Raw genomic sequence first — 17555 nt, 5'->3', positions numbered from 1 at the left:
TGATTTGTAGTTCCCTGATGATCAGTAATAAGCACCTTTTCATGTACCTGTTAACCATCTGTGTGTCTTTGGAAAAATGTCTATGCAGATCTTCTGCCTGTTTTTTAAATTGCTTTGTTTTTGTTTTTTGTTTTTTTGTTTTGCTATTGAGTTGTATGAGTCCTCTATTTATTTTGGATATTAGCCCCTTATTGGATATACGATTTACTCTTATTTCCTCTCATTCAATAGGTTTGCCTTTTTTTTGTTGTTAATGCTTTACTTTGCTGTGTGGAAACTTTTTAGTTAGATATAGTCCCACTAGTTTATTTTTATTTTTATTGTCTTGCTTTTGGTGTCTTCTTTTAATTTTTTAAACATGTTTTCTTTTAGTTCTTTGAACTAAATAGTCAACTTATCATCTTTGTCACCAAGTCCAAGGTTTGGGTTTCCACAGGTACAGTTTATGTTTATTACATCTTTCCTGTGTGCTGGCCATACTTTGCTATTTCTCTGGGTGCCCTATGATTTTTTTTTGTTGAAATCTAAGTATCGTAAATGATATAATTTGGCCACTCTGGAAATCAGCCCCCAGAATTTATTGTCCTTGCTGTTTTCTGTTCTTTTGTTTAATGCCTTTCTTGGCTAATTCTGTAAATGTTGTTTTCTTTGTTGTGTGTAGTGTATGAGGTCTCTGCTGAGCTGATTTAGAGGTTAGCTAATGATTGGGCAGAGATTCTTTTCATTCTCTGTATCAGTAAGTGACATAGCCTTTGCCAAGAGCCTCTAAATGTGTTGGGTGTTTTGTCAGGTAGTTTACCCCTCCTGCTGGCCTTCAGTTCCTCCTTTTACAGGATTTAAAAATCAGCTAGAGGTGAGAAATTGGAGCTTTCTCAAAATTTGCTGGACAGATACACTGTTCTGCACGTATGTGTTGTAATTGAGATTCCCAGGAATGTGTCAGAGCTTTTCAAATACCCTGTGAATAATTCATTTTGTGCTTCTCCCCCCTTTCTCCCCTCCCTCTCCTTCCTCTTCCCCTCCCTCCCTCTCCCCCACCCCCTCCCTTCTTTCCTTCCTCCCTTCTTCCCCTTCCCCCTCCCTCCCTGCCTCCCTCCCTTTCATTCCTTCCTTCCTCCCTCCTTCCCTCCCTCCCTCCCTGCCTCCCTCCCTTCCATTCTTTCCTTCCTCCCTCCCTCCTTCCCTCCCTCCCTTCCTTCCTTTCTTGCTTAAATGGTAATGCTGTAATGTTCAACAATCACCACTGATTTTTTTTGGAGTTGGGGTGCAAAACTGTGGGGAGAGAGTTGTTCACACAGAATGAGCTCTGAGTCCGATCAATTAAAGGCATGCCCTCATAACAGATTTGTCAGCCAGCTTCCAGATATGACAGACAGGGACAGTTCTCTGGGGATGGGTTTTTGGAGAGCTTCAAACCAATTCTTCTCCTTCAGTGGTGGCTAGGCTAATAGTTTCCATAGATGCCATAGTTGCAAGGCTGTTGTTTTTTAAGAAGAGCACAAAACTAGGAACAGAAGGATGGGATTGCAGTAAGTAAAATACCAAATAACCTTTTACCACTTTTTCTTAAATATATACTCCTTGAACTTTTGCAAAGTTTTAGGTAATTTTCAAATATCTGAAAAGTTGATTTTGACATTTATTCTAGTGGTCTTTTTCTGTTTGTAGAGGAATAGAATTCTGGAGATCCTTAATCTACTATTCTGGAAGTGTTTAAGTATCATTCTTCTTGACTTTTTCTTAAATAATTTTCTAATAATATGTATCATAAAGGTTTTTCAGTACTGCCTATGATATTCCTAAAGCACTTTAATATCATCATGATGAACTTGCTCTCCTTAAAATTTTATAAACATTTTTTTTGGAATTGTCTTTTTTTCCCTTCTATCAGTACGGTATTGTTTTCTTAATCCATTTGGGATGCTATAATAAAATAACTTATACTGCATGGTCTATGAACAACAGAAATATTTCTCACAGTTTTGGAGGCTGAAAATCCCACAACAGGGTGCCATGTGGTCAGGCGAGGGCCCTCTTCCTGGTGGCAGAGCCTGTATCCTCACGTGGTAGAAGGGGCTCACGAGCCCCGCAGGGCCGTTTTTATAAGAGCGCTAATTCCATTCAGGAGGTCTTCTGTTCTCATGACCTGTCACATCCCAAAGGCCTCGTCTTCTCATCCTATCATACAGCGCATTAATTAGCTTTAAACATATGAGTTTTGGGGTTTCATAGACATTGAGCCTATAGCAACTGGTTACTTTTCCTTCTTTCTCTCTCTCTTTTTTCTTTTAGAAAGTGACATGTTCATTCATCCCACATCAATTTGGAGTCTTTAAAGTGAAGCAGTTCATAGAGATTATTGGCCTAGTGGCAGATGAAAATTTTCACTGTTTATCACTAAAACCTTTTCATCAAATATACTTAGTCTTCAAAAGTACCTGTGTACTTCCTGCCAAGAAAACTGTGATGAAAATTAATCGTGGTAAGCTATGGTGGACCCTTACCTTTTTTTTTTTTTTAATGCTAATATAAGATTATCTTACTATGCTAATTACTCAGCTGTAGATATCAAATGTGGTCTAATCTACTGGCTCTTACCTTTTGAATGCCTCAAAATCACCTCCAAAGCCTGTTAAAATAGTTATCGCTGGCCTATATCCCAGCATTGATTATTAAGTAGGTCAGTATTGGAGCCCAAATGTTGGCATTTCTGACTTGTTCCCAGCAGGTGCTGATGTTGCCTTTTTGAGGATCACACTTTGAATATACTGGTTTCGTGATCTATAATATTTATTGAATATTTTAATGGTTTTTCTATCTTATTCTACTTTTTGTTTGAGTGTATAATATAAACTGGGTTTGACAATTTTATGAATACTCTTGTTGCTGTTGTTTCATCTTTTTTTTAAGAAGATTGTATTTATTTATTTTTAGAGAGAGGGGTATGGAGGGAAAAAGAGAGGGAGAGAAACATCAGCGTGAGAGAGAAACATCGATTGGTTGCCTCTCTTATGCTCCCTGACCGGGAACCGAACCTGCAACCCAGGCATGTGCCCTGACCAGGAATCAAACCGGCGACCTTTCCCTTTGCGGGATGACACCCATCCAACTGAGCCACACTGGTCAAGGCTGTTGTTTCATCCAGTCCTCAGTTATCTTGTAAATTGAACCATATAAAATTGCTCATATTCAACTCTTTTTAACCTGTACAAATTTGTTTCGTGTAGGCCAACCCAATCCTTCAAGTTACTATGTTTATTTTTATGCATTTATTATTTTGCTCTATTGCTTTGTGTAGGTTCATTTATTCAATGAATGATTTATATTTTCTGAATATGTTTGTTTATTTAGGGATTTAGATTTAATTTAGAACCGATGGTCTCTAGTGTATTAATTAACTCGTGGATGTTATTTAGAGAACTGAAATTCCAAAAAAATATTTAAACTTTATCTTTAATTCTATAAAAGGCATACCCCCTTTGATCAGTAGTCCTACGGAACAGATTATGGGCAAAGATTTGGCAAAATACAAGGAACAGGCACCTGTTACGGTGCTTCCACCAGTAGCAACAACCCTTCACATTGATCAGTTCAGTACAGATTCAGTGACGGAGGTGCTGCTACCCGTTCCCAATGACCAAGCTGCAAGTGCCGGGCCTAGAAAGCAGGATGAACATTCCAGGTAACATGCTATATTAAAAACCTGAAATTTTGAAAGAGTCAGTGATCAACATGATATACAAAGGTCTTACTGTATACTGATGTCACAAGCTAATAATGGTAATAACAATGATGATAGTAATAAAATTTATTATTTCTCTTTTTTTTTTAACACTAGATATGGTTGTTGAATGCTACGGTATTTGCTTGATCTAACCTTTCATCACCTCTACTCTGTTCCTGCCAGGAAGTGAAAGCCTTACCAGATTGTTCTTACAATATGCTATTGACAATTATTGAATAGTAATAGAAATAATCACTTTGTATCAAGTCCTCACAGTGGTTGCATTTGTTATGTGTGTCCGAGAGCTTGAATTTATCCAAGATTTAAAAAAAAAAACATTTAAAATTCTGAAAAACCAGTCATCCTTGTCATTGTTGTGATCATCATCTTTGTTCCATCCCCTCAAAGTCGGGTTTCCAGCAACCTTTCCCAAACTGAACTAAAACGTCTCTAATTAGGACCATAAGTGATGTTAAACCTTTAAACGTTTCTCAAACATTTAGTCAAACCTCAGATAAGCTACTTCTTTATCAACACTTAGTGAGAAGTAACCAAGGCATCCTGACATCTGTACCTGGGCCATTAGATTAGAAGTGGTTTTTACATCTTTGATACTGAAATGGGTTTCTTTTCTGTCTGCTCAGGTGCTATTAGTAGACTATCTAAACTTGATAATGTCCCTCCCTGGGCCTTCTCTCCTTATCTCTTTTCCTTTGGTGAGGCATTTAAGCTCACTTAATTTTATAGCAATTCCATTTGATTTTTAGGCCATACCTGCTTTATTATTCACAGAAAATTCTGGGTTTTTATATAACTTATTTTATCATATTATTTTACAGTTTCATCCAGATCAGGCTTTCTGTCTCTCTTTAATATTTGACAAGTACCATAAAACACAGGTGCATAAAAATCACTCAGATTCCATTTTAAATAAATATATAGAATAAAAAAAGGAAAACGCGTGTCTACATCTGACCCATTGTGCTCCATCCCACCCTGCAGAGGTGGCTGCAGGAAACAATTTTGTAATATGTCCTTTTTAATTTTTTCCTATGCTTAAATAGATCTGTGTAGAGATATAATGTGTGACTTTAATATTAACATTTTCTTTCTGTCTAAATATTAACCAGATGATCTAAAAATATCACAGTTTCTTTGAAGACGCCTAAGTATTTCCTATTTATTCCATGGCCATAATTATTTTTTTCAGTTCACTCTTTTTCACACTAATAGAAATACAAAATTTAGTCTTTATTTTCTCACTAGCAGTAACTTTAAGTAATGACATTTTGTAGTATATTAAATTGTTGGTAATTATGATTGCGATTTTATTTTTAATACACTTTTACCTTTTCAAATTTTCAGAAGAAAGTGCAGTAGGAATTTTTGTCTAGTTTTCGTTTACTGCAGCATGCTCTGTGCTTAGAACAGTGTCGGGTATATAGTAGGCACTCAGTAAATATTTTTTAATAAATAAATGAGTTATAATGTTTTATTTACATAGTAATTTTGTCCCCTGTACTTTGCACATTGAAAATAAATCACCTACTCAAAACTGCGGAGGTATTTGTTGAAGTTCAGTTTTTAAGGAGCTGATAAACACTTAGATGAGATTTAGATCTAGTCCAAGTTGCTTAAGTGACTAATTCTCCAAGAATGCATTCAGGGTAGGGGCCTTTAGATTTCCATGATATTAGGCATTCTCTCTGGTTTAGGTAAGAAGGAAAGTAGATGTTTTTCTTTCTCTCTCTCTCTTTTTTTTTTTTGTTCCAATACATTTGTCTCTATTTTTCTAGTTCTCTATGTAATAATGTCTTGACATATAATAGGATATAAGGGAAAGGACTAGAATCTGTTCTGGTCAACATTCTATGCCCAATCCCTGGCATAGTTCGCACTCAATATTAACACTGATTAAATAAATGCATATATGTAAATATTAACATGGCTTACTGATATTGTAGGACAACTTTCCCAAAGATTCCAAGACAGAAGTATGTGGATCCTGAATATGCATATACTGATTCTGAAATATTAAAAAAGAAAGCACATAATGACTATTACAAAACATACATTGAACATTTAAGAAATGTGCGCCTGCAGAAACAAGCAGAAAGGTAAAGTTCACTTCTTCAAGCGATAGGGAACACAGATCATGGTATCTATAGAGCCAGATTTTTTCCTTTGCTCCTTAGTTTCTTTTTCATGATTTAAATGACTTTTTCATATATGAAAATAGTAAAACCTTAAACTACTTTAACTGCAATGATTTATTTTCTCTCCTTTGATCTGGGAATGTCTTAGGTGGGTTTCCACAGTGCCAGATCCTAAGACAGGGCTGCCAGCATGCGTGATTTTTGGAGAGTGTTCTTTCAGGAGAAACCTGTACAGAATGAGTAGAGGCAGGATAGGGCAAGGGAGGCAACTGATGCCTAGGGTCTCTTGAGCATAAATTATAATACATAGTCAATCCTGCCTTGAGCCAAAGGGGCTTGCCGTTTGTGCTCCATGGCAGTCATTGACTGTGAGCTGTTCCTGGGTGTGGCGTGGTGAGCCTAACTTCTTTGGGGAGGTGTTTGAGAGTGGGGTCTCCTTGGCAGAAAGTAATTTAGTGCAGATTAGTGTGTCGTTCTGCTTTAAGTGGATCTGAGTGGAGCAGCAGCAGCACATGTGATATGGGGACTATTTGGGTTTACAGATGTGTTTTTCAAAAGACGCGGCCTCAATTCATTATTGTTATGGTATCAACAGGAAAGATGAGTATTCACATGACGATAATGACACAGGAGAAGAGCCAAAGTCAGGTCTAAAGTCACCGTCACTCTCACAATCGGAAATAGAAGAGGACCTACCTGTAGTAGAGAGTGAGCCCAAACCTTACCAACTGCTATGTACCAGAAATATAGAATCCAGGGAAGTAGAGGCTGTGGAAAGAAAGGTATGTGCAATATTTTACATTTGATTATGCCATGAGAATTCTTAAATTACCTTTTGCTAATATCGAACAATTAATTTGGGAATCATTTGATTTTTCACAGGTCCTAGATCAACTTAAATCGAACCCATCTACACCTGAGGAAGAACATGACTGCAGCTTAATTTTGACACCAAGGCAAATTCATCAAGTAATTGTTGGTAAGAATTTATAAATACCTACTAATGTCTTTGTTTCTTAACAGACTTATTCAAGTATAATTTATATTCCACTAAATTTACCAGTTTAAAGTATACAAGTCAATGAATTTTAGTAAATTTACAGGATTGTGCAATCATCTCACAAGTCAATTTTAGAATTCAGTCTCCTAACTGTAGACAGTTACTCCCTATTCCCACCCCTGGCCCCACACAACCATTTATCAATTTTCTATAGAATTTCCTGTTGTGAGCATTTTATATAAAAGGAATCATATAATACGTATTCTCTCTTACATTGTTTCTTTTGCATAGCTAATGTTTTGGGGGTTCATCCTTATAGTTGTAGATATAATTTACTTGTTCTTTTTCATATCTAAACAGTGTCTCATTTTATCAGAATACCACATTTTATTTATCCATGTACCAGTTGATGGACATTGAGCTGTTTCCAGTTTGAGGCTATTGTGAATAATGCTGCTATTAATATTCACCTATCATTCTTTGAATGAACATACATTTTCATTTCTTCTTGGTTAGATTCCTAGCAGTGGAATTGCTCGGTTGTATGGTAAATTTCTGTCTAACTTTAAAGAAACTGCCAAAACATTTTCCAAAATGACTGCACCAAGTTACAGTCCCACCAGCAACATATTTTGGCAACACCTTTAGTCTGTTAGGAAACAAGTGACAACACCTCCTTAACCTCTGCAGCGATGTTACGCTGTGTCCCTTTCTAAGTCGCTTTCACCAAGCCTGTTACAGGATGATGATGGTTAAAGAAATACCGGTAATGACTATATTTGTCTGATGAGAGAGTTCTCATTTCATGCTACGCAGGCTTAGGGTGGCCCCGAGGTGTGGGCACAGGATGATGGATCAGTATGGAAGTGCTGATTCTCTCTCTAGAGAAAACCTGGCACGCAAAGCACTGATTACTAACTCTGGTATTAACCCGATTCAAGGAGACATCAAAAGAGGTGCAAGGTCCGAGGCAAAACAGTGGGAGGTGATTAAGTATCATTTACTATGCTTCTGTTTTGTGCCATGCATGTAGATGGGTACCGGCATTATAGTCTCAGGAATGTACCTTTACTATTGGGTGGTAAATGATTTGTATCTTCCAAATTGGTGACCAGCTAGTCAAATGAACAGATCTCTGTGAATGCAAAAGGAACAAAGAAGACACTGTTCAGTGCCTCTTCTACAACTCCTCCACCAACTTCTCTCCCTTCTTTACCTGGGGTCCTGGGCATTTTAATAATGGCCCCCTGGGGACAGGGCCCCTGTCTTTGAGTTTACAAAGTCAGTTGGAGGAAACATATATGGAGGAGGCAGTTTATGAAATTGGCAGGGAGGTGTAGAGGAGGAAACTTTTTTTTTTCCTACCCTTCTGGGTTCTTTGGCTTGTCTAATAATTAAATTGACTTAAGGCAGATAAGCAGGGGAAAAACAAATTTAATTTCATATGTATGGGAGCACCATAAAATATGAGACCCAAGGAAATGTCAGACAGTTGAGGCTTATATACTGTCCTGAGCTAAGGAATTGGATAGGAGCTTGGAGCTTCAAAGGGGAGGAGGGGAATTCACAGGACAAGAAGGCAGATGTTTGCCCAGCTACATGGGTCATTCAGATAGAAGTTATCTCTGGTAATAGTTCTTTCTCCAAGTCAGGCCCCCTGTCTAAGTCCTTTTAGGTAGTCAAGAGGGAGGCAGAAGTTTTCCTTGAGTCTGCTAGGTTTTAATTGCTGTCAGCTCAAAATAATCCACACGCTAAAGTGGCACATTTTGGGGTTAGTTACTCTGTTTCTCCTCAAGGGTCACTCTCATTTTTATACCTTAAAGGTACTTTATGAGCCTATGCACAGAACAGGGAATGGTACTATTGAAGGATATTGTAGTTAAAGAAAATTTTGCTCTATATTTATATTTTTAAACATGGAAATTGTTGTCAAGAGACACAATAGAGGATGCGGAGATTAAGTGAGTCGATTAGTGACAACTGGGATAGGAGCCTGGTTTACATTGGAAGTTATGTGAGGTATTGTTTGCTTCATCGGCATATGTCCAGTCATTTTGGTTTTAAGCTACCAGTTATTGATGCATAAGCCAGTCGTTGTGTTGAACAATTTACAGACATGACTCATTTAATCCTTTAAGCGGCACAACTAATTTACGAGGTAAATACTTTTATTTCCATTTTAGAGGTGAAACACCTTGATCAAATGGCTCAAATATTTAGTATGAGGGAGTGGATTTGAAATTAGGTCTTTTTTAGCCTAACATTCTGTCTTGATTTTCCTTCTCATTCTTTTTTCACAATCTGTATTTTTCTCTACAGTATATCACTCAGATTGTTGGCAACTTCTTTTTTCTCTACCTTGTAGTGTCATTACATCATAATATAGAATTTTGCATCTATTTTCATGAAATATATTAGTCTGCCTTTTTTCTTTGTTTGTTTTTCTTTTTATGTCTTTGTTTTGGCATTAATGTTGGCCTCCTCAATTGAGTTTGGAAAGTTAAGAAATGTTTACTCCTCTGCTATATTCTAGAGGAGATTGAGTAGAATTCTGAGTAATGAGAGTTTGTCTTCAGATGATATTTAATTACAAATTCAATTTCTTTAATAGTTGGATTATTCAGATAATCTACACCATTTTAGGAGAGTTTTAGTAGTTTGTCTCCCCCCCCCCCCCAGAATTAACCCCCTTCATCTAAGATGCCATGTTTATAGGCACAGAATTATTTGTAGCATTCCCAAATTGTCCTTTTAATGTCTGAGTCAGCAGCATCTATAGTGATATAGCCTTTTTAATATTGGAAACATGTTTTTCTTCTTATTTTCCTTTTTTCAGTATTGGTAGAGGTTTATCAGTTATGTTGCTCATTTCAAAGAACAGGCATTTAGCTTCATTCATTTTTCTCTATAGGTTTTCTGTGTTCAATTTCAGTGACTTCTTCTATTGTATTTATCATTTCCTAATGTTTGCTTTGTGTTTTTATTTGGGTAGCTTTTCTTTTTTCTAGTTTCTTGAGGTAGAAGCTTAAATTATTGATTTAGACCTTTTTTCCCCTAACAATCACTTGGTGCTCTAAATGTTTGACTAAGCAGTACTTAAGCTACATCCCACATATTCTTACACATTTTCAGTTTCTCTCAATTCAATATGTTATCTAATTTTCCTTGAAACATGACCTTGGGCTCCTTAGTTACTTAGAAGTGTGTTGTTTACAGTCTAAGATTTTTCTTTTTCTAGTTTAATTCTGTTTAGTCAGAGTACACACATGTATGGATTTGATTGTTTTAAATATTTGAAGATTTGTTAAGTTTGACCCTGGATGTGATCTGTCTTGTTGAAGGTTCATGTGACTTGAAAAGAAGTTATATCCTGCTATTGTTGGATGGAATGTTCTTTAAATGTCAGTTAGATTCCTTTAATTGGTTAATGATATTGTTAGGAAACTATGTAAAGCTAGGAGGAAAACCATTAGAAAGGTTTATAGAATCATCCAGTATTCACATAGGCCAGGAGTAGTGACTGAAAGTTCCTGTCTGGCAGACTGGAAACAAACAAACAAACCTCATAATTCATAGAACATTGGGGCAGATTACTCGGAAGTTCTTGCCTCTGTAGTGAAGAGTAAATGTTACTATTCAGAGCACTACTCTGGATCCAGGTAACTTTTATGAAAGCAAGACCTGGAAGGATCTATCTGATTCAAAATAACTTTCTCCCAGAATAAAGCTCAAGAAAATTTATAGGAGTACAAAAAATACCCAGCACCTCATTTGGTGTAATGTGCTACATCTGACTTTCAATTAAAGACTACTAGGGATGAAATGAATCAGGCAAAACAACATCTAATAACCAGAAAAATTCACCAATTAAGCTTACCCAATACTGATACATATGTTAGAATGATCAGACAAGGGCATTAAAAGAGTTTTTATAATCATCTTCCATATATTCAAAAAGTTATATAGTGATATAGAAAATATGCAAAAATGATCATGTGATCTATAGACTCAACATAGTTTCAGTCAAAATTCCCTAAGTATCTTTTGTAGAAATTGACAGGCTTATTTCAAAATTCACATGGAAATGCAGAAGAATTATAATAGTCAAAACAGTTGTGAAATAGGAAAACAAGTTGGTTTCAAGATGAATTATAAAGCTACAGTAAGCATACATATAGACACGTAGACCGATGAAACATAAGTGAATGTTCAGAAATAGACCTACACATATTGGAGAACTGAATTTTGACAAAGAAAAGCAATGAAGTATATATAGAAAAGATAGTCTTTTCAATAAGTAGTGCTGGGACATATGAGCCACATACCCAATAAATAAATAAACAAACAAACAAATAAATAAATAACTGAGTTTGTGTCTCTATCTTACATCATATAGCAAAACTATGTCAAAATAGATCAGAAGCCATGTGCTTCCTTGTGGAAGGAAGAATGGGAAAAATATCTGTGACCATGGGGAAAGCGAAGATGTTTTAGATATGACACAAAAACATGATCCAGAAAAAGAAAAGAAATGGATAAATTGGAATTGATCAACTTTAAGTAATTCTGCTCTTCAAAAGATACTAAGAGGATAAAAACAAACCACAGACTGAGAGGAAGTGTTAGCAAATTATATATCTGATGAAGGAATTGCAGCCAGAATGTATTTATAACTTTTGAGTCTCAATTTTAAGAAAACAACCCAATTAAAAACAGGCAAAAGATTTGAGCAGATAGTTCATTAACGAAGATTTACAGTTGACAAATAGGCACATGGGAAGATGCACAACATTGTTGGTTTTTAGGGAAACACAAAATAAAACCATAGTGAGACAAATCTATTAGAATGGCTAAAGGTAAAAGAAAAAAGCATCACCATTTCAGTTGCTGCCGGAGATGTGAGGGAACTGGGACTTTTACATGCGGCTAGTGGGAATGTGAAATTAAACAGCCACTTTAAAACAGTTTGTCAGTTTCTTATACACTTAAATATATGCATATTATATGTTCTGTCCATTCCGTTCTCAGATTTTTATCCAAAAGAAACAAAAGTATATGTTTGAATAAGTATTTGTGCACAAGTATTTTAGCAGCTTTGATTGTAATAGCCAATACCTGGAAATAATTCAAGTGTCAGTACAGGTGAATAGACAAACATTCGCATTCTTTCATGGGCTACTACTTAGTAATATGAAGGGATGAACTATTGACTCATGGAACAACATGAATGAATCTCTTAAGTTTGCTGAGTGAAAGAAATCAGAGAAAAACTGTACAATGCTGCATTATTCCATTCATACAACTTTAGAATGCAAACTCGTCTATGGTGACCTAAAGAGCATGAATAAGTGTCTGGGAAGGGAGAATACAGAGGATTGTGGGAGGGGAGAATATGAAGGGGCCCAAGAAAGCTTTTTGGAGTGATGGATGTTCACGCTCTTCATTGGAATTTTTTCACAGGAGTAGACATGTCAACACTGATGAAATTCTACACTTGTAAACACATATAGTTTACTGTGTATCAGTTATAATTAAATAAAACTTAAAAAGCAGGATAAGGAATAATTATTTAAATTGTTATGATTTATAATGAATATTTTTCTGAGTACCTTTTTAAAAATAAAGTGATCAAAAAATAATGAAAACTTTAAAAAATGAACAGTTACCAACATTAAACTTAATAACTTTTCTTTATTTTAGGGCCCTCTGTCCTTAATTTTGGCGATGTTTGTGTGAACTCCATGAATACTCATCACCTGCATGTTGTTAATATGCTACCTAGGCATGTTTTGATCAAGTTAGATGTTAATTTGAAAGAACTTCAGAATACCAAACAATTTTCATATGTGATTCCACCTTCATCCAGTACTTATGTTTCAATAATATTTCAGACTCCCACCACTGGAAAATATTGGAAGTAGGGTTTATTTTCAAATTTCTATTTTCTATAATCAAAGTGTCCTACTGTAGAATATGTTTTTATTTGTCCCAATAATGTAGTACGTATTATATTTGATCCCCAAACATAGAAACTATATATGTACCAAGTTGTAGATTTATAGACTCCTATTTCTGTTATAGTCTGCCTTTCATTATTAGTTTGATGTGTTGCTTACTAAGAATCGTTTGTGGATGTTAGTCAGTTGTATATGCGTTTTTACGTGTAACTTAATTCTGTAATCGTAAATAGTTCTGATCACTTACATTTGGATACCTTTGTTGTGTTACAGGTCTTTCACCTTTACAGTGAACAATATACCTGGTGGGCACCTCCTAGTGATGGCCATTGTCATGCCAGTAAGACTTGAGCTATCTTCTAACGAGCTTGTGTTAAAACCACGTGGCTTCTTACTGCAAACATATTTTAGGGAGACGGTTAGGTTGTATAATCATCAGAATTATATTGTTTACTTTGAATGGATGCCACTAAGCACAAAAAAAGGAATAGCGTTTTCTATTTTTCCAGTAAAAGGTAATAGTTCATTCTATTTGTATCATTTAGATTCATTTATTCATATATTCAGGAATTAATCATTTATTGCATGTATATGGTATAATGGTGCTAAGATCATAGAAGTAAATCTGATAGGGTCATCTGGGTATTTATTTTTACATACATAAATCATATATAAATTTGGTTTAAAAATATGGATCCTGTGTTAGGATTCTCTAGAGAAATGGAACAATAGGAAATAAATATATATGCTTATATATGTAAATATATATATATGTGTACATATATATATGTTAGGGAGAGAGCAACATTAAGGAATTGGCTCATATGATTGTTTGGGCTGGCAAATTTAAAATCTCCAAGGCAAGCCTACAGGCTGGCAACTCAGGGAGGAATTGATGTTGCAGTCTTGAATCCAAAGGGACCTCAGTCTTTCCTTTAAGACTTTCAGTTTATTGGATGAGGCCCTACTGCATAGGAGAAGGTAATTTGCTTTATTCAAAGTCTCTTGATTTAACTGTTAATCACATCTGAAAAAATACCTGCACAGCAACACCTAGACTGATGTATGCCCAAACAACTAGGCATCATAGCTTGGCCAGGTTGACAAATAACATTAACTGTCACAGATACTGATGAACTCAGTATTTTTTTGTTTGTTTCTTTGTTTAGTTTTAGTTTGATGATGTTAAGATATGATTCAGAATGACTCAGATTTTGTTAGATTGGGAATTAGTTTACAAGGATCCACAAATTCTTTACAGTCAATATTTAATACGAGTGATAAAGCCTAACAAAATTAAGAACTTAAAACTGTCATTTAAATAAGAATTTTTAATTTATAGAAATAATCTGAGACTTACCATTTTTGGTGGTTCCTTGTATTTGTTAACTAACCTCTTAACCTTGCTTCTGCCATTTCCTGGAATTGGTAACTCCACATCATGTGCCTGTTACAAAACTGACCCCTGTTACCTGCTAACCTGTCACTTACTAGCAGCCTGTCAAATTTGGCAAACATCATTGCGATGTTGGGTGAGGAATTTCAGGAGGACACAAACTATCATTTAAAGAAGTCAAAAGACAGACTGATGAATACGGTATCTTTGTTTTACGTACATGTCCTGACTCTCCAGCTCCCTCCCTCTTTATCTCTTAACTTAGGAATAGTCTTCATTTGTGATCTAAATAGATTATATATCCGATCACAGAGGAATTCTAGTTTGTAGAAATCTTACCTTAGTTGTATTTTCTTCTATCAGTTTTTTTTCCAAATCATGACTTTTATATAACTCTACAGTGTTTGTAACAAAGAGCGCTATAAACAAGTTTAACTGTTAATCTAAATTCACCTAATTTTAGTGCAGATATAGGCAGAGATGTTGACATACTTAACAAGTGGAAGAGTCAGACTGCTCCTTCGCTGGGGTTGGAGATCATTAATATAGCCATATTTAACCTTTTATTAACCTGGATAGATTTAGCACAGTCCAGATTATTTATTAAACATTCAAGGTATACTCTCATTATTATTTAACAGATTCATTTGATCAAGCTCTTTTTTTTTGTTATTAATGCTGATAATATAGGGTCCTGCCTCAGCCAAGTGAAAAGCTGAGTGAAAAATCAGAAGGAGAAACTATTTCTGCACATTTCAGATTTTCAACATAAATCTTATCCAGTTTTTTTTGAACTGGTAGCAAGCAGTGCTAGTTACATTATCTGCACGTTAGCTACAGGGTTCTGATCAAGCACATGACATGGTGCTATGGGTGTCTGAAGGGCACAGTGCCCAGCATTTTTCCTTGTATTTCCCCATCATAACGAGGGCTGAATGGGCTGAACTTCACCCCTTGTGGCTACCATGGAAATGCAGTGATGATGCTAAATCTGTCAAAATAGAAGTGGTATTACAATATTGTAACCTGGAAACCAGTGATGATCTTTAGAACTTATTTGTAGAGGGGATATTTTAGAATTTTTATTTTCTTTGGGTTGCTTGTAACACCTCTTAGAATTTTTTTAAAAAAGGTTTTATTTATTTATTTTTAGAGAGAGAGAAGGGAGGGAGAAAGACAGGGAGAGAAACATCGGTGTGAAAGAGAAACATCCACTGGCTGCCTCTCGCACGTGCCCCATCCGGGGACCTGGTCCACAACCCAGGCGTGTGCCCTGACTTGGAATCAAACCAGTGACCTCTTACTTTGCAAGATGATGTCCAACCTAGACACACCATTCAGGGCAGAATTTTTTAAATGAAAGCACAAAAACACAATGACATTTAATTCCAAATAAAGTGTTTATAAGACTAATTCCATTAGTCTTTAAGTACCTTTAATCTTTTTAGAACACAAATGATACTCAAATCTAGTTCAGATAGCATCGAATAAAGTATGCATAATTTATATTATATACATAGATTTTTCTTGTGTCATTTTTCCTTTGATGTTCAGAATAAGTAATCACTCAATTTTGTTTTTGCTTCTTTGTATAAGTAGAAAATGAATTTTTGTTATTTTTCTTACATGCCTTTTGCTATATTGGATTTGCATCTCAGATAATACATTTAGTCATATCCCTTTGTATATTTTTGTAAACTAAAATGAATAGTTCTAAATTAAATTTTATGTTGTGATTACCCTTTCTTTCTGAAGTGTGATATATTTTGGATTTTTTTGGTTAGTGGATATTGTAAGGGAAGAATGTAAGAGTGGACTGGTGCTTCTTAAGATAGAATTGGCTTCTAATATGAGTTTTCATTAAGTATTGTTCATGTTCCTGCTTGTTTTGTTTTCATCCTTATAATCTTTAACCTTACTGATCCTTTGAGTCTGCTCTCTCAATTCTCTCCCTCTTTGACCATTTGTAATACTTGCCCTCCCAATCCCTCCCTTGGCCACTGTAGCCATTCAATTTATTTCCCCTGTTCAATTGTCTTCTTTAAAAATTGATCTCAGAGAGAGAGAGAGAGAGAGAGAGGAAGGGAGGCAGGTGGGGGGAGAGAGAGAGACATCAATTTATTGTTTCACTTATTTATGCATTTCATGGGCTGATTCTTGGATATGTCCTGACTGGGGATCAAACCCGCAACCTTGGCATATCAGGACAGCACTCTACCAACTGAGTTACCTGGCCTCAATTGTATATATAGTATTGAATCTTCTACATCCACGTTGCTTCCCATCACATTCTTCTCCACACACCAGTCTCTTCCAGCAGTGTCATTGGAGTTTTACATTCCCCCAGCGATGTCCTCCTCCACAGTTGCTGTTTCTTTCAGTCACGACTCCAATGACATTTTCAATGAGGTTTTCTTCACTTTCTTGGGCTAACTTAGACTCCCCTCCCCTTCTTTTCAGCTCCCACTGTGTATTTCTTTAATATTATCTACAGTTATTTGTTTCTGTATATCTCCTATTGTAGTAGATGTTGCTAAGCCCATATCTGATATCCATTCACCTTCCTAACAGGACTCTCATTTTGTTTAGGGAAACAGTGTTCCTTTCTAGAAATCTCTTTTCCCAAGCTTCTTGCCAGTGAGATGTGAACAGAAGTTTCTTTTACTTCCACCCCCCTTCTTTGTGCCAGGCACTGTTTGAAGTACTTCTATATATCTTACTTAATCCCCTACATAGATTCTCTGTGTTAGATACAGTTGTTATCCCCACTTTATGTATAAGGGAACCATGTGACTTACATATGTGAAGTAAATTGTCCAAGGTCTCAGTTAGTAAGTCACAGAGTTGAAATTTGAACCAGGGAGCCTGACTCTAGAAACTGTGCTCTTTTAACCACGATGCTGTGATACCTTTCTACACTGAGGAAGGCCACACAGTAAGGAATGGTAGCTTGGGAAGCTAGAGGGAGCATTGTTCTTGAAGGCCTTGTCAACTTGCTAAGGCAGCCCTGGAACACCTATTCATGGACTTCTAATTTTATAAGAGAAACAATCCCCTATCTGCCTAATACACTGTAGCACAACTTTCTGCTACTTATAGACAAATATAATCCTGATGGGCTCCCACTAGACTGTTAGTTCTTCCATGACCAGTTTCTATTCTTTTTATAAATTACTGTGCCTACTAAAGTATAGGCATTCAAGGGTATTAATAATACTACCTGGTACTGGGTGCCTTCTGGGCATCACACACTGTGTTAATTCCTTTGCATTTATAGTCATCTCTGTTCATGGTCACAGGAAGTAGGCACTATATCTTTTTT

At 35.9% G+C, this 17555-nt stretch overlaps 1 protein-coding gene across 1 annotated transcript in view; it reads left to right on the top strand.

Moving 5' to 3' along the window:
• The window catches only part of CFAP47 (cilia and flagella associated protein 47), a 332513-nt gene that overhangs the window by 29102 nt on the left and 285856 nt on the right, over positions 1–17555 (top strand). The window contains exons 9-15 of the mRNA XM_054566336.1: positions 2293–2482; positions 3469–3682; positions 5689–5841; positions 6476–6662; positions 6763–6859; positions 12581–12797; positions 13111–13352. Of these exons, the coding sequence (XP_054422311.1) occupies positions 2293–2482; positions 3469–3682; positions 5689–5841; positions 6476–6662; positions 6763–6859; positions 12581–12797; positions 13111–13352 (1300 nt within the window). The remainder of the gene's footprint in view (positions 1–2292; positions 2483–3468; positions 3683–5688; positions 5842–6475; positions 6663–6762; positions 6860–12580; positions 12798–13110; positions 13353–17555) is intronic.

The sequence above is a fragment of the Pteronotus mesoamericanus genome, unplaced genomic scaffold (assembly GCF_021234165.1).
Source record: "Pteronotus mesoamericanus isolate MK-2021 breed Mesoamerican mustached bat unplaced genomic scaffold, CSHL_Meso_final contig_173, whole genome shotgun sequence".
NCBI classification, from domain to species: Eukaryota; Metazoa; Chordata; class Mammalia; order Chiroptera; family Mormoopidae; genus Pteronotus; species Pteronotus mesoamericanus.
Note: the sequence above shows the minus strand (reverse complement) of the source record. Positions and strands in the feature narration are given on the sequence as shown.